This window comes from Leguminivora glycinivorella, chromosome 7 (assembly GCF_023078275.1).
Source record: "Leguminivora glycinivorella isolate SPB_JAAS2020 chromosome 7, LegGlyc_1.1, whole genome shotgun sequence".
NCBI lineage: Eukaryota > Metazoa > Arthropoda > Insecta > Lepidoptera > Tortricidae > Leguminivora > Leguminivora glycinivorella.
In genome coordinates this window covers 48,273-72,541 of record NC_062977.1, presented here as the reverse complement: position 1 = coordinate 72,541, position 24,269 = coordinate 48,273, and the positions used below count along the sequence as shown (strand labels likewise).

The window sequence follows — 24,269 nt, the reverse complement described above, 5'->3', positions numbered from 1 at the left end:
ATTCTAACTAGGGTTTCGATATATTTCAAAAAATTGGAAAATAATTATAATGTAATTATTTTGATGCCAATAAATCAAAGATTTGTATAATTAAAAAATATGTTCAAATGGGTATTAGTAGATTTGGTAGTAACTTTGAAAATTGACTGGTATCCCCAATGTATGACAGTGATGACGTCACTGAATAATGATGACATTGTCAGTAAGTGCGAGAGGGACACCAGCCCAAACAATGACCTCTCATGTGGACACACTTTTTGACCTAACTAAACAATCTAGTTTAATAATTATAAATCTATGTACCTAGGCTACCTAGCCTACCGCAAATATGACGCATTTTAAAAGTCGTAATTAATAAATTTTAGATTATACCGGATGTGATCATATTTGATTCATTTCATACCATTCCAGAAAATTTGTAAATATTGTCTCCATCAAAAATTTATCCACTGACTGGAAAAAAAATATTCAGTTGTAAACCTGCCTCTCGTTAAATATGTTTTTCTCATATGGCAATATTGTCAGTAAATGGCAAAATGCCAAACGCCAAACTGAACAAAGATCGGAGACATCCAGAAAAAACTATATTTTTCTTTTCGGAAAGTCAGTGCTATTCTATAAATATTATTACATTAATTTTGCTGGGAATTCTCAAAGTACAATTTGTGATACTCTTCGGTGCGATGTACGAACTTAGTCATGTTAATTAGTGATTACATACTGCAGTGTACTCAGCGGCGCGAAATCGTTCAATATGGCCGCCGGAACTGGAACTGTTTCTCAGATTTGTTTACTGCGGGTCCGGCTGTGTTATTTTTGTTAGTAGGCAAAGAGTGATAGTGTATCATTAGTAAAGTGGCTAATTTTTTAGAGCAGATTTGGTTATTTATATGATCTTCTCCAAATATTAGATTTTAAGAAGTGCATTGAATTAAATTAAGTGCATTAGTGATCATCTTTCAATTTACATGGGCTGGTCGAGTCGAGGGTGTTTATTGAATAAAAATACATCATTGTGAGCGCTTGTGGTCCCTCGCCATGTCTCAGCATGAGCGGTCGGAGCCGCGATGAGCGCGCCACGGCCGCGCCTGCAGCTGTCGCCGCTGCCGTGCCGCCACTCATGGTATTTTTTTTAATTATATTTATGATATTATGTCTAGGTATACAGCTTGTAACCTGTCCCTAAATGCTGTACAGATAATTCTCCAAACACATATAAATAATATGTTACTTAGCTAACTCTAAGACGGTAAACTTGATGGAAATGATGGTCCTTATTTAGTTGTTAAACTGGCCAGCAGCATTATGTTTTTGGTAACGCGCCAGAGACACAATTCGCTATTGTTTTTGTATAGGTAATCTAGAATGTAGTACAGCATTCATGAACAGAAGGGTTACTGTTCATCATGCTTTGTTTTTATTAGCCTTTGTAACCAACAAACATTTGACAGTTAGCTCAAGTGGGTATAATTCTTTGTCTACGGATCTACTCACATGTGAAAATTGATATAGAACATACCAGGAGATACTAGAGTAGACAAACTAAAAGGTAAAATGTTAAATTAGTAAAGCACTATAGTGAATCTGGTTTTCTGTTGACAAAAACGTGGAAGCCTCACATTTATAAATTAAAAAATAAACTATCATCACTACGAGGGTGTCTCTTTAACACGGTGTATTGTTTTCCGCGGCAGGTAGTATACACTATATACAACTCTCTGGTGAAGTCTCTCCTAAATTATCTAATAGAGATATGGGGAACTGCGAATAAGACCACGCTAAAAAGTTTACAGATAGCGCAAAATAAAATTATAAAAACACTTTTTCGATACGACTTTCTTACACCAAGCGCCAAAATTTATTCGGAAACCAAAATAATGAATCTTAATCAGCTTTATTTTAACAACATATGTATACTTATAAAGAAAATAATAGATAAGAAAATTAAATCCCAACTAACTTTTAAAACCAAAACTGAATTAGGCAGCGTTCCCACTTATGCGTCGCGGCGTGTCTCGGGGCGCGCAAAGGGCGTCCGCGCCACGCCACCTGAGTGTAATTCAAAAAGCGTCTCCTCAGTACATTTTGTATAGGAAGGACGTAAGGCGCGCGCCCCGCCGCCGCCACGCCACCTGGGGCGCGTCTTACGTCTTTCCTATACAAAATGTACTGAGGAGACGTTTTTTGAATTACACTTAAGCGGCGTGGCGCGGACGCCCCTTGCGCGCCCCGAGACACGCGACGCATAAGTGGGAACGCTGCCTTAGGTTTACGACCTTTACATAACTCTAATAGTAACTCTAATAGCCTCCAACCCACGAGTACTAAATTTGGACAAAGAAACATTGGATATGAAGGAGCACAGTTTTACAATAAAATACCAACAGAAATTAAAGAATGTAAAAACATTACCACATTTAAAAGAAAAAGAATTTGTCTGTCCCCAGAACTCAAGCGATAAACAACATGGTCGCGCGTACTATTGTGAATCTTATTGACAAAATCCTAAGGATACAATATAGAATAACTAGCGTATTTTGTAGTCATATTGCATATAATTCCCTACCCGCCGCTGGTCACTGGTTTTGTTCTGTTTTGTTTTGAATTAGTTATTTATGTAATTGTACTTAATGGCTAAGTTAACTAAAATTGTTTTATACCTAGTAAAAAATGACGCAAAATTTATGAAAGCACATGTACCTACTTAAACGTTATTAGCTAGCTAAAAACGTAAAAAGTAAATAAAGCTGGCATTGCTTGTACACAATTGTAATTGTTGAATTACAAAAAGACGCGTTGTACTATAATATATTTAATTTAAGTTTTAGTTAAAGTTATTTTTTTAAAGCGAGTGTGCACTCGTTATACTTACTACCTAACATTTTATTATGTTTTAGTTATATTTCTCTAAAGTGAAATGTATAATTTCTTTGAGAAAATAAAGATCTATAAACCTAAATTATTATAACCAAGATAAATAGAGTCAGATGGAGCTAAATAATTAGCAACAATATTGGTAGCACTGCCTGTGCAAGGGCTAAGGAAATTTCAAAACTTCACCGATGTTTGACTCTTAAAATAACATTTTCACCAGCAAGCACACAACTAAATGCCATCAGCGGGATTGGAACACTGGACTATTGACTATATAGGGAATTGTGACCACTACCTACTAATAAATTAATTTAAATGGTAATTATGATTAGTTGGCAGACTAGTCAGCACAGCTGACTAAATGACCATTCAAATGCTGACTGTTTGGTAGTCAGCTAGTCAATACATCACTACTCATAACTGAATCATTTATATATTTGTTTATTACATTCAAAATGAGTCAATGTAAAATATCACATGCCATATTTGTGTGGTATTTATTTCATTGCTAATTTATGCCATAATAGCATACTTAGTCGACCATTTAATTAATAAATAGATGTAGATAAAGTTTAACATTTTTCTGGTAGACTTATATTATTTGCAATTAAATGATTACTGGTTGGTACTTATTTCCCAGAGACACCTTTTCTATCTGTTTTGGGCCCTGTTGAAACAGTGTCTCTGCCTGACCTTAAAAAGAGTATTTCAAGTCTTACACTAGTAAGGTTAACACATGTCAAAACAAATAACATTAGGAAGTGGTAAAGGCTGTCACACACATGTTCAGTAATTATTTTTATTTTATTAATAGCTCGATAACTGTAAGAGTTAAGACGCTACTTTCTTAGAGAACTTAATTGTATTTAGTCTAAAGAACCATCCCTTAAAGTTAACGGAATTCAATAAAAACAGGGTGTACATATATGGGAAAAGTTTTTTTCGATTTGTGGATTTTCTAGGTAGAATATTTTTTTTGTTCTATACAAACTTTTGATCCTTGATAGGAATGGGATTGTTTGGCATAAAAAGAAGTATGTGAAATTGAATGTTTTTCTAAAATCTGTAAACGCCAGTCACCACTTTGATAAATAAATTATAAAGCGAAGAAAGGTCTTCTGAGACCATTTTTGAGAGCACAGGATCTGTTAGCCTAGCCTAGGCTGCCCTCACTGACCAGCGGGTTAATAGTGATCAAAAATATCAAAATACACCTTGTATAGTCATCTACATACTGTATTATAGGCATTTTATGACTGTTAACATTGGAATCTCTCCCTTGCTTGTATCAATATTGGCACAGTATAATAAAGAGTACTATCATACAGTATGGCCACTTCCGCTCCCCGCTAAAAATGCCGCCCATCCGCTCTCGGTTACCTCACAGGTACCGCCTGTCAAAAACGCGAACAGTCGACATATCTCACTCATACAAGCATGGTACGCGTTCACCTACGCGAGCTTAGAATGTGTGCTAGGAACGCGCCTCTTTCATATATTTGATCGGCACTCGGGTGCGTACTGATTCAGGTGCGTATTGATCGATATAACTTTTTTTGATATATTTTTAGTCGTTATAACGATCATTTGATATAATTATTGAATCATATAACAACAAATAATATAGTTAATACAAATTGTATAATTCTTATTTAATATAATAATCGTTTTTTCGAATAATATTTAATTTATTATAACATACTTTGAGTATAATGCTTATTTCCGATAATAAATAAATTGTATAACACAAATTCTTTCTAAAGCACAGCTAGAATAAAAAAAAAGTACAATAAATTAGATCCATCATTTACCAGAAAAATAAATTAGGTTAGAGGGACTTGTTGACGAATACTTGGAGCTTTTTCGTTAGGCCCTTTGTCACTCTCCACGTTTCGCAGCCAAACAGCATGTGTGAGCTGTGTAACTCGGGGAGTATGAATATTGTAAACTTTCGTTCGTAATATTCAACTTCCTCCCCTTGTTGTAAAATGTAGTATAAGTAAGTTGGGCCCCTGCCCCTGGTCTGGTGTTGAATATGGTGATGTTTTATTGCAGGGGGTGGAGCGCGTGGTGGCCGTGGTCGGGGTCGGGGGCGCGGGCGGGGGCGGCGCGGAGGCGCTCAACGGCGCCGCCGCGCCGCCCGAGCGCGCGCCCGACGAGCCGCCGCGCAAGCGCACCAAGCTGGAGGAGGCGCCCTCGCTGCGCAAGCGCGTGCTCGAGTACAAGCTGCTGCGGCTCAAGACGCTGCGTGACCGGTAAGTCGGCTATGCCTTCCTCCGCTCCGCTATCGTTTATTATGGCCGCTGTACACATGTGGCCAACGGTTCCACCAACCTTCAATCACAAATTTGATTAAAAAGTAATAACCCCGTAGTAAAATTATTAATTAAAAATTAAAAATTAAAATTCGTTTATTTCAGACCAAATGATCCATAATTTTGTTAGTAAAATATACTAGACTTACGGACTATGTTAGTATGTACTTATATCTATATACATATAAAAAATAATACAAAATAACTATATTTACATACTTAAAATTAGTGAGAGGAGACAACACCGAGCCAGGCTATTTGTCTGCGCCTATCACCACCTCTACCCAGTATTTTGTGAGGCGGCAATCTAGGCGTTCAGACAACACCCTCAGGAGGCTGTTGCTACTGCCACGCACGCGCTTTAGCAGGGACGCTATTCTTTTACGCCTAATGGCATAAAAGTCATCTATGCGTAACTCTGCAAACATGCCCGAGGCACTACAATACTTTGGCAGTTTCATCAGCATCCTCAGGATGTTGTTGTACTGAACTCTCAGAGTATTGTAGGCCCTCTGCGTAAATGTTGCCCACAGACTGCACGTGTAGAAGGTTTGACAATATGCCCTGAAGAGTGTTAACTTTACTTGTGTGTTACAACGTGCAAATCTGCGGGCAACCATATTGCCCCTCACTGCCAAAGCCCTCCTCTCCCGTTCCATATCCGCATCATCCTTCAGATCTCTGGTAAGCACATGCCCCAGATATCTGAAGCTCTCCACCACTTTGAGGGGCACTCCATCCAGCACAATCCTAGGCACACTCACTTCTGAATTATACTTAGGAGCCTTGAAAATAAGTACTTCACTTTTAGCTGAGTTGTACCTAAGACCATGCTGCCCAGCGTACTCCTCACATATGGCTATCAGCTTTTTTAACGCACCCACTGAGGGGCCCAGCAACGCCATGTCGTCCGCGTAACTTATATTGTTAAAACATGTTCCCAACACATAGCATCCGACACGCTCGCCGCTGAGTCTCCCAATGAGCTCGTTGACATACAGGTTAAATAGGGTGGGAGATGTCAGCCCCCCCTGTCTCACGCCACACTGCAATTTATACTCCTCCGAGTACTCCCCATCCCATCTCACCTGATTGACCTGGCTGTTATACCAATACTTTAACAGATCTATACATTCCCTGGGTATTCCAGATTTGGCTAGCTTGTCCCACAGTATGCGGTAAACAACAAGGTCGAAAGCCTTTGACAGGTCCAGGAAACACGCGTACACAGTCGTGTTCCTATCTCTGTAATACCTGACAGCTTGCTTAAGGCACAATATTGCGGTTTCAGTTGACAGTCCAGGCCTAAAACCGAACTGCGCATCGTGCAACTTTACATGGCTCTGAAGTTGTGCATTGAGCAAGCTGTCAAGAACTTTAGCCATTATGGTAGCAAGTGAGATGGGTCGGTAATTTGTGAGACTAGAAAGATCGCCTGTTCTGTTTTTCGCGAGCGGTACCACAACGGTGCGTGTGAGCTGGTTAGGAAGATACGCGTGTCTTAAACATAGCGTATAAAACATTGCTAACACGCGCGGTACGTGTTCACCACCATACCTAAGGTGCTCAATACTGAGACCATCATGTCCTGGAGATTTGCCCCTCTGCATGCTTTTTATGATGGCTTTGACATCTTTAGCCATGAAGGTCACAGTAGGGGGTCCCATGACGGCCTCAGCACCAAGCACCTCCGGCGGGTCTATAATAAGTGGACTTACCGCAAACGCCTAATAATATTAACAATTTTTTTAATATTCTGATAAGCACATTTATCTTGTTTAGGCAATACATTAAACATTTACAAGGTTATTTTATTTCCTAAAATCAACACTATTATTGTCATAGATAAACTTATTATTTTCGTAAATATTTCACTACTGTCCTCTCTGACGGCTGACGACAAACTGAATGAAGCGCCAACGTGTGTAAACGCAGTTTGCCATTGGCGCCAAGATCTTTTGATGTGTGGACAAAAAACCGACACCAATCGGTCGGCCGGCCAGCGCTAGCGCCAACTGTAGCCCTCTACACGCTCGGCCAAGGGGTTGGCCGTTGGCCACATGTGTACAGCGGCCATTAGATGTGCAGAGTGGGCGGGTGTCTGTAGTGGTTATGTGGCGCAGGTACACGGAGCAGCTGAGCGAGCTGTACTTCCTGCAGGCGGGCGGCAACATGATGGACTACGCGGCGTGGCGCAAGCGGCCGCCCGCGCCGCAGCTGGTGTCGTTCCTGGAGGCGCGCCGCCCGCCGCCCGCGCTCGCTCCCGCGCCCGAGCCCGCGCCCGCTCCTGCGCCCGAGCTCGCGCCCGCGCCCGACCCGCCGCCGCCCACCGAGATGGTCGAGAAGGTGACCCTTTATCGTCTCCCTCTATATACACTAGAGATGGGCCGAACCGCCGAATATGGGGGTCACTATCAAGTTTACCTTATCGCTAAACGACTATTTCGGCTAGATGTCAGAAAATTTAAATACACAGTCAGCATAAAGTCAATTCAGCTGGGATGACATGAAAGTAGAATACTCAATCAGCAAAAAGTCAATTTAACTGGATGGCTAAGACTTAGAATGAATGAGTAGCCAAACGTCTGGAAATATACATAGTCCGTATGATAGCCAAAAGTGTAGTTAGTTAATTAAATTGACGTCAACACAGAACGATACAGTAGCAAAACATCCGGAAATATAATGTGTCATGGGCGCCATGGTTTATAAATATGTAACAGAACAGTTCTTATTAACAGTGCGAGAAGGTTTGAATTCTCAAGACACTTAAGCATATTAAAACCAGACGTTTTGCTAACGGGTCGTTTGGCGTTTATTCTATTTAGCAATAAAAACATTAAACAATCCAGATTTTTTGCTCCTTGACTGTTTAGCGTTCATGTCTGTTTTGTAATACAGACATTCGAAGATGAAGATGTTTTGCAGTTAGATCATTTTAAATTGTTACGTTTTAAGATCCAGACGTTTTGCTAAAGACGCATTTAGCATTCATGTCTATGTAGCCCCAAAGACATAACACAATCCAGACATGTCAGCTATATAGTCTTTTAGCGATAAGGTAAATTTGATAGTTACCCTTACTAGAACTACATAATGTTATTACAATCCACTAAGGATTTAACTAAAGGCTTGGCCAAACACGGCGCGACGCAGCGCCGCGGTCGCGCAGCGCGACCGAAGCACGTGCTAACAGGTTAGCGACGTCAAACAGACTGCGTCCCGCCGTCATCGCGCCCCGCTTCTGCCGCGTGGACGCGCGGGGCCGCGCGGCGCGGACGTCGCGGCACGCTGCGCCGCGCTCACTCACACAGTCAAGGAATGAGCGAACCTCCGCGGGCGCATGGTGTAGAGGCGCGAGTCGCGCCGGCGCCGCGTTCGCGCGCGCGATGAGTGTTGAGAGCGCGAGGCCGGCGTGATTCGCGTCGGCATCACGCGGCGCGGACGCCACGCTGCGTCGCGCTGTGTGTTTGGCCATGCCTTAAAACTTAGTTGAGAAACTAAAATTACGGTTTTTTCAACTTTGTATTTTGACGCATAGGCAATTATCTCTCTTTAGTAGTTCCTTAGATTAGCTTAGAAAGTTTAGAAATAGGAGCTTATTATCCAAAGGAATACGTAAGATCATCTTGTTCCGAGGATAGCACTCAGGCCGCGACGACGCGACCTGTTGGCCGTGCCGCCGGCGCGTACCGTATCGTACAGGAACTCGCCGCTGCCCCGCGCCCTCTCACAGCTCAATGCGCTCCTAACATCGACACCTGAGTGCGACCTGTTTGCGTGGCGATGGGCGGCAATATGTAGTGAATGCTTGAGATTGTGTGAGGCGATGGATGCGAGGTGTTCAACTGTTCCTATATAAAATGTATGTTAGGTGTATGCCTATTATTGTAAATGTATATGTCTATTTTGTTTTTCTTGTTATGTCAGCCTAAGATACGTGACGCAATGGTTAGCTGTAAAGTCATGTAATCATGTTTACCAATAAATAAAATCTTCATTATTTTTTTACTTTGTTTATTCGGTAAATATTCGGCAAAGCAAAACATTGCCGAATACGTACATTGAAAAACTTGCCGAATATGCCGAATACCGAATATTTACCGAATATTAGGCCCATCTCTAATATAGATCCGGCCCATCTCTAACCTCTCATATAGCTTTTATTGCCGTAATACTTTTCCTGCTTTACGGCTCAGCCACGACATTGGTCTAAGCGCGACAGCGGTGAGCGGCGGCCATACATTGGAGCGAGACACAGCGATGGGACTTTTCATTCGCACGTATGGCTGCCGCTCACCGCTGTCGCGCTTAGACCAATGTCGTGGCTGGGCCGTTAGCGTCGTGAGCTCGGGCGCTTCTCTGCTCGCATCTCGCTGGTGCGTCCTGCAATTTTTTATTTATTTATTTATTTTAGGTTATGGGAAGTTTACGAGTATTTTATTTAGGTAATTACAACGTAAAAGTAACTGGCGCCGCGCCGCGCCGTAGGGTAGCGGTAATAATGTATTGTCGGGTTGTGGTGGCAGGCGCGGCAGGAAGCGTATGTGGCGGCGCGCGTGGCGGAGCTGGCGCGCGCGGGGCTGTGGGCGGAGCGGCGCCTGCCGCGCGTGTGCGAGCCGCCGCGCCCCAAGACGCACTGGGACTACCTGCTCGAGGAGATGGCCTGGCTCGCGCAGGACTTCGCGCACGAGCGCAAGTGGAAGAAGCAGGCCGCCAAGAAGGTACCTCCGCTTTGGTTTTACTCTACCGTACACTGTAGCACTGTACGACATCCGACCGAAAGCAAATGAAATTCCTTTTGGTCGGTAGCTAGGAAAATGAATTAAGAATCCGATGGAAAAACCAATTTAGTATTTTATTTTTGACAGTGTGCTCGAGCTGTGCAAAAATATTTCCAAGACAAGGCGGCCGCGGCGCAGAAGGCGGAGAAGGCGCAGGAGCTGCAGCTGAAGAGGATCGCCGCCTTCGCCGCCAAGGAGATCAGGACTTTCTGGCTCAATGTGGAAAAGGTAACATTTGCCTTTACGAAAAGCTCATGTTAAATAATCGCTTCCAAGCTAGGCTTGTGTCGTTCACGAACTATGAACTGTTAGGAATAAAATCCCATCAATGACCGAAATGAACTGAATCTTTCCGTGGTCTGAGAATCGGTCTTTGCTCATTTAGTTCAGTATAGGATCGGCGAGCGCGAGCGGTTTGGATCGAGAACGAATGTGTGACTGCGCCGACCGAGAGCGAGAGCTACTTAGCAGAGCAACAAAAAAAGTCAAGTTTTCATATTAAACTTCGGTTACTTACAACCTTTCGGCCCGGAATGTTACTACCTGTGGACTATTCGTATAATTTTGACACTATTCGGTCCCATTCGTTCTGATCTTTCCGACCGCAGTGATCGCTGGTCTGGCTGAACTAAATGAGCAAAAGACCTAAAAGAGCGAACTAGTTCATGGGAGCGATTGAACGAAACGGCACAAGCCTATTCCAAGCAGTTGCCGAACCGAGATTCTTTTAACGAGTAAACCACAGACTAGTGCGAGACAGTTTGTCTTTTGGTGAACTCTTTTGCTTATTTGAATAGATAGATTTGAAAGATAAATAACTTTGTATCCACAACACGGAATTGTGATGCGGTTACCTAGTAGAGGCAGTCGTTTAAACATATCTGTGTGGCAGCTGGTGGAGTGGAAGCGGTCTCGGCGCGTGGAGCGCGCGCGCAAGGAGGCGCTGGACGAGCAGCTGTCCATGATCGTGGACCGCACCGAGCAGTACAGCCGGCAGCTCGCCGCCAGCCTGCAGCCGCAGCCCGACACGCCGCCCTCCGACGACGAGTTCACGCCGCGCGGGCCCGAGGACGACGACGAGGAGACCATCGCGCAGGCCGAGCGCGAGGCGCAGCACGACGCCGCCCACCACCGCGACGAGATCGAGGCCCTACGCCGCGAGTCCCGGCTCGCCCTCCCCGACCTGCTGCCGCCCGGCTACACGCTCGGCTCGCCTCCCCCCAGCCCCGGCTCCTCCGACTACAGCGCCGGCGCCGACGCCGACTCCGCCGACGACGAGGACACCATCGCCGAGCAGGAGCGCCAGGAGCGCACCGACCACGCGCGGGAGATCGACGACCTGCACGAGGAGGCCGACCTCGACATCGACGAGCTGCGCCGCCGCTACCAGGCCGCGCCGCCCGCGCCCGATCACCACGACTCGGACAGCGACGACTCGAGCGAGCCCGACAGCGACTCGTCCTCGGCGGCCTCGTCGGCGAGCGGCGGCTCGGAGCGGCTGGCCACGCTGGTGGAGGACGCGGGCGCGGGCTCGGAGCGGCGCGTGGAGGCGGCCGCGTCGCTGGCGGCCACGCTGCAGCCCACCGGCACCACGCTGCAGTCGACGGCCGTGGCCACGCCGGTGCCGCGCCTGCTCAAGCACCCGCTGCGCGAGTACCAGCACGTGGGGCTGCACTGGCTGGCCACCATGCACGCGCGCGCGCTCAACGGCATCCTGGCCGACGAGATGGGGCTCGGCAAGACCATCCAGACCATCGCGCTGCTCGCGCACCTCGCGCTCGAGCACCGAGACTGGGGGCCGCACCTCGTCGTCGCGCCCACCTCCGTCGTGCTCAACTGGGAGATGGAGTTCAAGAAGTGGTGCCCCGCCTTCAAGATCCTCACCTACTATGGGACTATCAAGGTAATGCGCTCACACTCTACTACAATTACTACATTCTCACGTCAGAACACATAGCATAAGTGTAAACGTGGAAAAGCGCAAGTAAAGGTTGAACACGCCAAAAATGGGGCACACTTAAATGTTTATTATAAAAAAAATATAATAAATAAATAAAAGATGTTTGATTTAAATATGAGCAAATTTAATGTATTTTAAATGCAAACTATAATTAGTCAAGGTTTCTCGACGAATAAGCCCTCGATCGTACTTTTCTTCGAAGACGACTCATAAGAGTTTGCACCATCACGTCAGGATACCTCTTTGTCGCCAGTTCCACAGTTTTCGCCGCTCCTCCGCGGAATTAACCTCCCCGCCTCTCTTTTTAAGAAACCCTTTCATTATACTCCAATATTCCTCGATAGGCCGGAGTTCTAGGCAATTTAGTGGATAGCTATATTTCGGTACCACAGCTACACCATTTGCTTTGTACCACTCCATGACAGGTTTCGCGTAGTAACACCTGGCAAGGTCTGGCCAAAATAAAGGCCAGGAGTGGTGTTTCTTAATAAACGGAAGTAATCGCTTTTGTAAGCAGTCTTTTTGATAGATGCTGCCCTTTATTGTTCCGGTAGTGACAAAAGAGCTGCTTCTTTTCCCGCAACTGCTAATTGCCTGCCAAAGTAGGTATTTTTTTTGGAAACATAGATCTTTTTTTATTTGACAGTCTTTGGGAGCCTCTGGGCTACTTTTGCTAGTATAAAACTCTTGGCCAGGGATTTCTTAGAAATCGGAATTTATGTAAGTTTCACCATCCATCAGAACGCAGTCAAATTTTATTAATAAATTTTCGTATAGTTTCTCAATCGAGTTTTCTGCTGCTGATTTCTGTCTTATATTCCGATCTGGTGCCGTTCTGTGCTTTAAAACTTCTTAGCCCTGCTCTACGTTTCACCTTTTGAACATACGATTGGGACATCTTTACTTTTTAGCCACGTCACGAGGTAATATCATACAATTTGAAGCAAATATCCTTAAGATGCGTTCCTTCTTTTTTTTATCCTTTATACCCTGCAACTCACCAATTCCTGGCTTTCGTTCTAAAGTTAGGCGTTCCCGAGACCTTTTCAATACGCAACAAACAGTGGGTTGTGGAAATTTTAATCTTTTACCCACATCCCTGTAGCTGAGTTTTGGATTTTTTGTGTTTTCGTGCAAAATAAGTTGACGTTGTTTCAGTTGCCTGTTCGATATCGCTACATATATAAATCTTTCACAAAAGTAACTGATATATTTAAAAACTATACTTTTTTACGATTTATTTGGCATCAAAAAAAATTTTATACCTTTTATTATAACGAAGCAGCAAATGAATTTATATGCCTCAGTTTTGGCGTGTTCAACCTTTATATTTACGCTTTCTAATCTAAAACGCGACGATTGAGAGGCTACGAGGCCTGCGAACACATACAATTTGGCAAACGAAGCGTCGTCGTTGCGTATGAGACACATAAATCAATTCTGCTTACGCTCCATGTACTGTCTTAATTTTACGCGAATAAATCTCATGTCATAATGTGTGAAAATCTGGCCGTTTAACTTTGGAAGTAACTCAAATACTTATGAAATCACTATTTCTCAATTAAGTAGGTTTCAGTGGCGGGGCGTGAAAATTTTCGTTGGTAAAGCCGGAGGGGTTTTTGGCATATGTTTTGTATGGACTTCTACAGAAAATAGAAAATTTTAGGGAACCCGTTGGGGATCGAGTTGTATCGACGCTCCGCCACTGGTAGGTTTAGGGCCAGTTGCATCAAAGGCAGTTAACAGACACATCATCGTCACGCGGCAGAGGTCTATGGAACTTCTCATACAATAAAATTTAGCGAACGTTTTGACGATGACAAACGTTTGGTGCAACCACAGAACTTTATTTATATAGAAGAAACAAGTTCATCTATTTGTATAGGGGCCGAGCGTGTCAAATTTTGTACTGAAGTTGTTTCTTGCCTGTAATTTTAAATATGTCTCAGGCTCTTGATTGTTCATAATTTTTGTGTTGTTGCAATTGAATATCATGTAACAAGGCATTTTTTATGTTTTGATTGACTTCAACTTACAAAAATTGACGCCCGAAAGCTGCAAGCTACGATTAAAGACGGACAACTCAGTGGATTTCACTGAGTTCATTTGACACGCTAAGTAGATACGTTTGCTTGATCTATGGTATATATGACATCTGTGGGTGCAACCGACCCTTAGTTTAGGTAAGTTATGTAGTAAAAGAATATGGTTCTCCATGTGTTTGAATGTGTGTGTTGTGTGCAGGAGCGCAAGCTGAAGCGCGTGGGGTGGACGAAGCCGAACTCGTTCCACGTGTGCATCACGTCGTACAAGCTGGTGGTGCAGGACCACCAGTCCTTCCGCCGCAAGCGCTGGCGCTACCTCGTGCTCGACGAGGCGCAGAACATCAAGAACTTCAAGAGCCAGCGCTGGCAGATGCTGCTCAACTTCCAGACCGACAGGTGTGCCACATATACTGACATCCGTACATAGATCCCGTACAGACATGGCTCCCCCCCCGTTAACATGGCGTGTCGTGTTTCAGGCGGCTGCTGCTGACGGGCACGCCGCTGCAGAACAGCCTGCTGGAGCTGTGGTCGCTCATGCACTTCCTCATGCCCGACGTGTTCGCCTCGCACTCCGAGTTCCGCGAGTGGTTCGCGCCCGTCGCCGCGCTCGCGGGCGAGGGCGGCGCCGGCGCCGGCAACGCGGGCCTGGTGCGCCGTCTGCACGAGGTGCGTACACACACACACACACACTTGTAACTAGTGTGCGGCTGTATCATCATGAGAGTGTGTGTTGCGCGCAGGTGCTGCGGCCGTTCCTGCTGCGGCGGCTGAAGGCGGACGTGGAGCGGCAGATGCCGCGCAAGTACGAGCACGTGCTGCTGTGCCGCCTCGCCAAGCGGCAGCGCTGCCTCTACGACGACTTCATGGCCAGGGCCAAGTCAGTGCACCTACGTCCTTGTATATTATACCGTAAACGACCACCTCGAGCGCGGTCTACATGTTGACCCTCGCGTGTTTGATGCGCAGGACGAAGGAGAGCCTGGCGTCGGGTAACCTGCTGAGCGTGATCAACGTGCTGATGCAGCTGCGCAAGGTGTGCAACCACCCCGACCTGTTCGAGCCGCGCGCCGTCGCCTCGCCCTTCCACATGGACGCGCTGCGCATGCGGGTGCCCGCCGCCGTGCTGCTCGACGAGGTGGGTATTCCGTACGACACTCGCCCTCGCTCGGAGCGGTTCGTCGACATATAAATAACTTTGAACTTCGCCACAGGTTCGGGAGCGGATAGCGTGCGCGGCGCGGCTCGGCGGCGACCTGGCGTCGCTGGAGGCGGCGGATGCGGGCGCGTTCGCGGCGCACCGCGCGCGCCACCTCGCGCCGCCGCGCCGCCTGGTGCAGGAGCTGTGCGCCGCGCCGCCCCCCGACCCGCCGCGCCCGCCCTCCACCCGGCTGCGCATCCACCTGCGGCTCGTGCCGCGCGCGCTGCCGCCCGCCGCGAGAGGTCGGTCACACGCAATCTAACCTTCTAACCTTTGTCTTTTTGACGATGTTTCTCGTTCCGTTCGATCTGCCGCTAATATTTGAAATGAGTAAATAAAAAATAATATATTCGATCAGGTGCCGCCACGGCGCCCCGCTGCGCGTGCGGCCCGCGCGCCGCGCCGCGCCGGCGGGCGCGCCGGCCGTGGGCCGCCGACGGCGCCGGCGCCGGGCGCGGGCGCGGCGGCGCGGCTGGAGGCGCGGCGGCTGGCGTGCCTGCGGCGCCTGGCGGCCGACAACGAGCGCCGCTGCTGGCGCCTGCCGCTGCTGGGCGCCGACCTGCGCCGCGCCGTCGGCGCGCCGTCTCCCTCGCCGCCTTCCGTCCTGCACCCGCCCGACCTCGCCGGCCTGCTGCACCGCATGCACGACATACTAGACAGGTCACTATTTTGATGCATCTTTGATGAAATAATCGGGAACTTTATTTATATTATCATCACATGAAATTCCAAAACAGGTTCAGCGTGTGTTGGCGCGCTTGCGTAGCGGCGGCGCCGACGCTGGAGGCGGGCTCGGCGAGCGGCGCGCGCGCGTGGCGGTGGGCGGCGCGCGCGGCGGAACACGCCGCCGCGCCGCCGGCCAGGGCGGCGCTGGCGCTGCTGCACGCGCCCGCCAGCCGGCAGGCCGTGGCCTTCCCGCACCCGCGGCTGCTGCAGTTCGACTGCGGCAAGCTGCAGGCGCTGGCGCCGCTGCTGCGCCGCCTCAAGGCGGGCGGCCACCGCGTGCTCATCTTCACGCAGATGACGCGCGTGCTGGACGTGCTGGAGGCGTTCCTGAGCCTGCACGGGCACGCGTACGCGCGGCTCGACGGCGCCACCAAGGTGGAGCGGCGGCAGGCGCTGGTGGAGCGCTTCAACGCGGACGCGCGCCTCTTCGCCTTCATCCTCTCCACGCGCTCCGGCGGCGTCGGCCTCAACCTCACCGGCGCCGACTGCGTCATCTTCTACGACTCGGACTGGAACCCCACCATGGACGCGCAGGCCCAGGTACCTATACTATACCACCCCGCTAGCGTTAGTACTCGCACACACACACGCGTGTAACAACTGTCTGTATACATGCGACTGTTTGTGTAGGACCGCTGCCACCGCATCGGGCAGACGCGCGACGTGCACGTGTTCCGGCTGGTGACGCAGGCCACCGTGGAGGAGAACATCCTGCGCAAGGCCACCGAGAAGCGCCGCCTCGGCGAGCTCGCCATCGACGACGGCCACTTCACCACCTCCTACCTGCGCGAGGTGACCTCTCCTCTCTACTTACTACCACACCAACTACCTCTGCCACTATATTCCGATGTTGCTCTCTCGGGCCGCGCGATTATCGCACTAGGTTGTTGCCGGCCCTTTGACTCGCGCCAAAAAACCGACAAAATAGGGAGCGATTTGCATGACAAGTAGCGCGGCCACACTATGCCTCTGCCTACTTCCCACGCCGCTCGTCGAGTGTGTGGCGGAGGTATTCCACTCGGTTGACACAATACCCACAGTCCCACACCACGTGGAGTTGTGGACAATGCGATGCGATAAAGGCTATGAGTTTGCTCTTGAGAATGTTTTCATTTCACTAATTAAGTGTCAGTATTTACTCGAGTATCCTGCGTACGCTTGTACACTTTTCAGATTTGGAATCGCAGCTTCCGGAGCAATATTTTTGTAACGAGCACCTAAGTAATAGATGTTTGTGTGTGTGCAGGCGAGCATCAAGGAGCTGTTCGGGTCGGGGTCCTCGGCGGCGGCGGCGGAAGGCGACGTGGAGAGCGCGCTGGCCGCCGCCGAGGACGAGCAGGACGCCGCCGCCGCGCGCCAGGCGCGCGCCGAGCAGCAGGGCGAGCTCGCCGAGTTCGACGAGGCCGTGCCGCTCGCCCCGGACGACCAGCCCGACCGCAAGGACGAACTCGCCGCGCTCATGACGCAGGTACACGATCGTCTGGCCTAGCGCGTAGTGCCCGGGTTCGAATCCCGGTAAGGGATCCCACCTCGAGCTTACCGCGGGACTCGGTCATCCGTGTGAGAATCACCTGTAATATTCATTTATTTATGTTCAGCTGACCCCGATCGAAAAGTACGCGATGCGCTGCGTGGAGAGCAGCGAAGCCGGCTGCGAGGCGGAGCGCGAGGCGCTCAGCGCCGTGCGCCGCTCGCTCGGCGACTGGGAGCGCCGCCGCCGCCGCGACCCCTCGCCCGAGCCCGAGCCCGCCGACGCCGACGCCGAGCCCGAGTCCGAGCTCACGTACACGCGCCGCGACGCCGATACCAAGGTGCGCCGTCCGCCCCGCGCCCGAGTGCGCGTCCGCCGCCGCGCCCACCCGCCGCCCTCCCCGCCCGAGGAGCGCGAGCGCGAGGGGGAGGACACTGTACAGACCGAGGAGACGATAGACACGAAAGAGACGATAGACACGAAGGAGACGATAGACACTAAGGAAACGACGGACAAGGATAAGTCGGACACTGTAGAGAGTGCGGCTAGGAAGGCGGGCACGCGCGCGACGCGGTCGCGCGGCGGCGTGCACATCGACCTGTGGCGGCTGGACGCGCGCCGCGCTCGCCGCGCCGGCGCCGGCGCCGGGGACCGGCCCGCGCACGCGCACGCGCACGCGCTGCGCAACGGCACGCTGGACGCGTGGCTGGCCAAGCCGCGCCCGCCCGACCTCGAGCATAATAAATGATTTGATACGAGCCCGAGTTTTATATTCCTGACGTAGCCGTTTTGGTGCCGCCCGCCCGCCCGTGAATGCTCTCGTCCGCGCCCGCGCCGGCGCCCGGCCCGGGCCCGCGGCACCAAAACCGCGACGTCAGGGATGCGGCTCGCGAGCATTCACGGCGGGCGGCGCTCCACCGTGCCCTGTGTGTCCCTGTGTCCCTGTGTCCCGGTGTCCCGGTCCCCGGCGCCGGTCAAACCTACTGACGGGTCGCTTCCCCACGACACACTGTAACAGACATTCAAATCGATATACATTTTGTTTTTTTACTGGTTATACACGGTGTAACATGACGAACCTCTAAAAATTTTAACCATGGATTTCTGAGGTCAAATGAGGGAATCAAAGTTATATTACTTAAGATGGCGGGTATTACCAGCTAAGATATTTTAGCTGGTGATTAATTTTAATTTTATTTATTTAGGATTACCAACAGATAATACATCTTACATGCTCTTAAATCTAGTTAAAAAAGTCTAAACTGATGCTTATCCAATTATAGGTAACCACAACTTACATAGGTGTCTTTTACCAGTGAACTTTTACAGCTAAACATGCAATACCTAAACTTATTATTACCTAATAAGTACATAATTTAATACCGATCCATTAAATTACAAAAAAAAAATAGTTTTACTATTTGGTAACTATTATAATATATTATATTACGCATTTTAAGGTATTGGTGGCTGTATATGGTACTATGTGATACCCAGTGTGCTAACATATTTTGTCACTTTCCTTTTGAATTGTACTAGTGTATCGTTAAATATATCAATTCCCGCTGAGCTTGGGATATGATTATATAATTTAGCCATTCTTAAAAGAGCAGAATTGCGACCCAAATTTGTTTTTCCAAATGGAATGCTAAATAACTTGTACAAACCAGGACGAGGTAACTTAGCAGGATAAGTTATTTTTATTTTACTTAACAACTCTGGACAATCTAAACCCTTATTATTAACTAATTTATAAAGGAACATTAAATCTAGTACTTTTCTCCTATTACTAAGCGAAACAAACCGACTTATTGACAAAATACAAACAAATATATATTTTTAGATGTATTTTCACATAAAAACATAATGATAAGCATAAAATTAGCACTTTATTTATTTTTTCTTCAAAACTACTTTTCACTTTTTGACACACTCGCAATTAGATTATGTCCCAATGGCATCATCAAAAAAAAATTAAATTAATACCAAAAAATTTGTAATAAATTGTTTAAGGTTCCGTACATCAAGTATGTACAAGTGGCCAAGCATTTAAAAAATATTTTTATTTTCAAGGCAAGTAATTTCAGCAAAAAGGCAAAAATTTAGGCAGGAGTATTACCAAATCTCTTGAAATTGTGTGAGCGCGTTTGAATATTACATATAAATTCATTTATGTTTCGTTTTCTATAGAAATTGTTCAAAATATCGATAATTTGCAAAAATGACTTAAGTGCCTTCAAATAAGGAGGCTCTTAAGCCCTTCTTGCGGTGTACGGAACCCTTGCGACGCGAGTACAACTCGCACTTGGCCGGTTTTTTTGAAATGGTCTTTACTCTGAAACTAGGCGATATTCAGAATATAAATTACATTTATAAATTGAAATGTGATTAGGAAACCCTTTAAAGTGATTCGGTTTGTTCATGTTACACGGCGTATAAGCTACAAACGGCAGTCCTATTCCTAACTCGTCCGCCGCCACGGTGTCACGGGGAAGCGTCCTACACAGCGCCGTAACACGCAACAGGAGCAGTATATTTCTCCATACAAACGCCCAAGACCGTTTCCTCCCTGGTTTTTGAAGCTAGAGCAGTGATTGTTTTTTAAGATTTATTATCGCTACCTGTGTCGGACTGACTGTTAGTTCGTGATATTTGAATAACGCTCATCATTGTAATTCAGTTTACAAACGTTACGTTTGGAAGGAGGAAACAGTCGACAACGAAACCTCTATTTTTGCTATATCTTCCACCTAAGTAGTCCTTATCGACTTTTCTATAGTTATATTCAACGATAATGTAAATTTCGCTCCTGTTGCGTGGCGAATAGCGGCCATGCGCTGCGGGCTGCGGCCCCGAGCGCTCAACAGCGGCTTCCAGGTACTGCGCCATGTTGCCTACGGTACTGCGTTTTCACGTTTTCCGATCCGGTATCGAATCGTGTAAAACCCTCTTAAAACGCCCCTGTTCGTCGCTCGGGGTCGCAGATGAAAGCACGCGCACGCTCGTAGACACGAGCAACACGAGACTCGTCTCGACAAAGGAACCAGCCGTCCCCGAAGTGATGAACCAAAGCAGTTTTTTAGTAATGGAAAAATCATTGCCTCAAGCAACCATGACAAATTACCATCTATATCTGCTTACTACAAAAATGGTTATTTACAGCTCATATAATTATGTGTACTTACTAAAAATCGTTGTACGACGTATATGACTTAAAGGGTCGGCTACTTTGCGTACTAGTGTTCGTCCTTCATTTTAGTTTTATAAACTTGTTTCACTATACCAAGAACGAGGGACCAGTCTATATAAAGGGCGCCCCACACAAATAAATCGAGACATGAGACATAAAGTACCTAAAGTGTAGGTATCAGTGGCGGCTGGTGAAAATTTCTACTAGGCAACACTGAGCAAAAAGAATCCTACCTTAGCATTAGGTACTTTACTAGTAATCAATTTTAGGCAAGCCGGTGGTAATCGGCTTATATGGACCTGCCGCTGCTGGTAGGTATACGAGTATGTACCTCACGTGGCGAAAAGCGGCCTCGGACATCAGTCCACCCCACTTTTTTTTAAATTTGGAAAATTTTATGTGTTTTCCACTCAGAATTGCGAGCTCTTTCAATCCTATTAGGAGAAAAAAAGTGTCCCAAGGTTTTTTTCTCATTCCGTTACCACTTTTTCATACATTTTGTATGGCGGTAACGGAATGGAAGGTTCGAAAAAATGTATGGAAATCTTGGGACATTTTTTTTCTCCTATCAGGATCGAAAGAGCTCTCGATTCTGAGTATGAATCGCGTAAAAAATACCCATGTTACAAAAGTGTTAGTGGGGTGGACAACTTAGAAAAAAATGGCCCCAACTACAAGATAGGGAATTCAACGTTTCAATGAAAATCAATAATTTATGATGATCTACAATGGCGTCAATTTATGACATTCACAAGCAATAGACCGCTACTATAAGGTCGAAATTTGTTCGTATTTTTATAACAATTACCTGTAAGAATGCCCTTCTGCATAAGCGATAATGTGGTACCTTTTACGAGAAGGCGGCACTTTTATTTGAGCATTCCCGGAACTGACAGTCAATGCGCTTGACCGTTTAGTACTAGGAGGTAAGTATAAACCAAACTTATATTGAGCCAAGATTATTCTTGTTTTGTATTTATTACAGTAACTAGAAATTACGCGTAGTGGCAAAAATTTGCAATGAAATGTAGGTACCGGATGTTATCCGGTTTTTATTCCTATGTTATTACTTATGTACCTCGCTGACAATGTCCCTATTATAGTACTTGGCTAACGAGGTGTCCTCCGCAGGTGTGGCTGAGCGGCGGCCGCGGCGCGCGCGCCGAACGGATGCCGGTGAGTTCACTATATATTCTTATTCAATTTCTCGCTCGATTACGTACTAACTGGCCTCGAGTAGAATACCAATCTTTTTGTCTTATTTTAAGAAACTAAAAATAGTGCAACAATGTTCCAAGTTTTAGAACCACTTAAAAAGCATTATAATATATAAAAATATGCTCGCTATGATTTGTGTGCGTACAGATCTGGTCCCCGCCCTCCCCGCCGGCCAGCGACGGCGACGGCGAGGCGTACCGGCCGCGCTGGGCGCTCGCGCTCTACCGCGCCGGGCCCGCGCCCGAGCACGCGCTGCCCGCGCTCCCCCGCGCGCGCCTCCCCCGCGCGCCCGGCCCCTCCGCCGCCGCGCCCACCGCGCACCACGCCCGCCTCGTCCGCCCGCCCCGCGCGCCGCCCTCGCTCTTCGAGCGCGCCGCCGCCGGCGCCCGCGTGCGCGTGCGCGTCCGCGCGCCGCCCGACAAGCACAAGGACGCGCCCGCGCCCGACTGGGCGCCCGCCGAGGACGCCGCCCTGCGCCGCGCGCTGCGCCTGCAGCGCCTGCCGCACGCCGCGGACGCGCCGCCCGCGCGCGCGCCCAACTGGGAGTGGGCCGCCGAGCTCGTCGCCGACGTCGCCCGCGCCTACCGCGCGCCCCGCGCCTGCCGCGACCGCCACGAGCGCCTCGCCGCGCCCGACGAGCGCGACCGCCAGGACCGCGAGCGCGACCGCGACCGCGACCGCCAGGACCGCCACCAGCGCCGCAAGCAGCGCAAGCCGGGCGCGCGCCGCCGCGCCGACGACGACGCGCCGCGCCCGCCGCTCGCGCGCCTCGACGCCATGCGCGAGGCGGCCGAGCGCCGCCGCGCCGCGCCCAAGCGCCGCCTCGACGACGCGCAGCACCACAACCCCAAGCACGCGCAGCTGCTCGCCGACCACGGCCTCGACTACGACCGCCCGCCGACGCCGATGGAGGTGGCGTCGCGCCGCGCCGACCGCATCGCCAAGGAGAAGTCGAAGGCGGCCGGCGCGGGTGCGGGTGCGGGCGCGGGCGCGGGCGCGGGCGGGAGCGGCGCCACGCCGGCGCCGGCCGCGGCCCCGACGCCGGCGGCCGCGGCGCCGGTGGCCGGCGTGGCGGGCGTGGCGCCGACGGGCGGCGCGCGCGTGGTGGTGGCGGCGCACGCGGCGCACGCGACGCACGCGACGCACGCGGCGGCGGGCAAGGCGGAGGCGGCGCGGCGCGCGCGCGCGGCGGCCGTGGCGGGCGTGGTGGCGAGCGCGGCGGGCGCGGTCGCCGCGCAGCCGCAGCAGCTGCTCTACCGCCACCAGCCGCTGCAGGCCCGCCACCACCTCAAGATCCTGCACCACGCCAATGCGAGCACGGCCCAGGTAACTATACACCGTCCACATACGATATATTCGATGATCTCGGCGGTCTCCTAATTGAACCATCTCAGATAAATAATGCATGTTGTTGTCTACTATTTTAAGGTGCACATGGTTTTGTTTTGTACACATTTCTTTTCTTTCTTTCTTTTCATTTATTTAGGAAACAAACAGTCACGTACAAAAGTATTTAAATTCTTAGATTACAGAAAGACCTATAGTTCCATTTACTATAAAATACAAGTAAAAATATTAACAGGTGTCGAAACAGGGCTACACATATATTTTTTATAATATGCTACTTGTGATAATACCCAATTTGTCTTTTTCTCTTCTTCCTCGGTTCGTCATGGCTGTCATCTGCCATGAGGAAACCGGTTTGTAGACCGCAATAAAAAAATTTAAAACAATAATTGTGATTATTTTGCAGGGCTCCGGTGGCAGCGGGGTGACGGTGGCGAGCGTGGCGGGCGAGAGCGCGCTGCGCACGCTGCAGCTGCAGCAGCTGGCGCTGCGCCGGAGCGCGCTGCCGCCCGCCGCCGCCGCCGCCGCCGCCGCCGCCGCCGCCGCGCCCGTGCCCGGCGCGCAACAACAGGTGCGTTACGACCCTTTTACTTCCTACTTATGCAAGTAGCAAATGCAAATGTTTTTTTTTATAACTAATCAAACCGAAAACAAAAATTTTTCCTTACAACCGTTTTTAACTTACAATTTACCGATTGTGTATAGGTCGCGACTGCGGCCGGCGCGCGACTGCTGGCGCGCGCGGCGGCGCCGCACCCGCACGTGGTGGTGACGCACGCTCCGCACGCTCCGCACGCGCCGCACCCGCCGCCCGCCGACCACTGACCGGGTGTACAGAATACCCTCCCGCCCTCCGCGCAGGCGCCGACCGTTAACTGAAAAGCGAACAATAAACATTGACTGATGTTATTTATATCTTTTATTTTTACCAACCTCCCATACTAATTAAATATGCATCACGCTTTAGATACATTATGGTGCTCCCACGCTGGGCTGTTATTAATGTACCTTACCTTATTGGGCGATAATTTGTTGAAATAATCCCTAGTGTAGGAGCACTATTAGCACAAGCACACACACATTATCAATGTGATTTTTTTTTATTAAAGAACAAACAGTCATACAATATACATATGTA

At 48.9% G+C, this 24,269-nt stretch overlaps 1 protein-coding gene across 1 annotated transcript; it reads left to right on the top strand.

The window, feature by feature from the left end:
- The first annotated feature begins 543 nt into the window (after window positions 1-543).
- Window positions 544-24,040, top strand: LOC125227981 (helicase domino). Its single transcript, XM_048132416.1, has 21 exons — window positions 544-1,123; window positions 4,930-5,129; window positions 7,313-7,535; window positions 9,719-9,913; window positions 10,061-10,201; window positions 10,866-11,876; window positions 14,178-14,374; window positions 14,458-14,647; window positions 14,722-14,858; window positions 14,948-15,116; window positions 15,193-15,421; window positions 15,538-15,754; window positions 15,917-16,445; window positions 16,536-16,697; window positions 17,152-17,373; window positions 17,504-18,121; window positions 21,698-21,742; window positions 21,932-22,877; window positions 22,910-23,110; window positions 23,538-23,702; window positions 23,837-24,040. The coding sequence occupies exons 1-21, from the start codon at window positions 1,049-1,051 to the stop codon at window positions 24,004-24,006; spliced, it is 6,042 nt and encodes a 2,013-aa protein (XP_047988373.1). The 5' UTR covers window positions 544-1,048; the 3' UTR covers window positions 24,007-24,040.
- The last annotated feature ends 229 nt before the right edge of the window (window positions 24,041-24,269 follow it).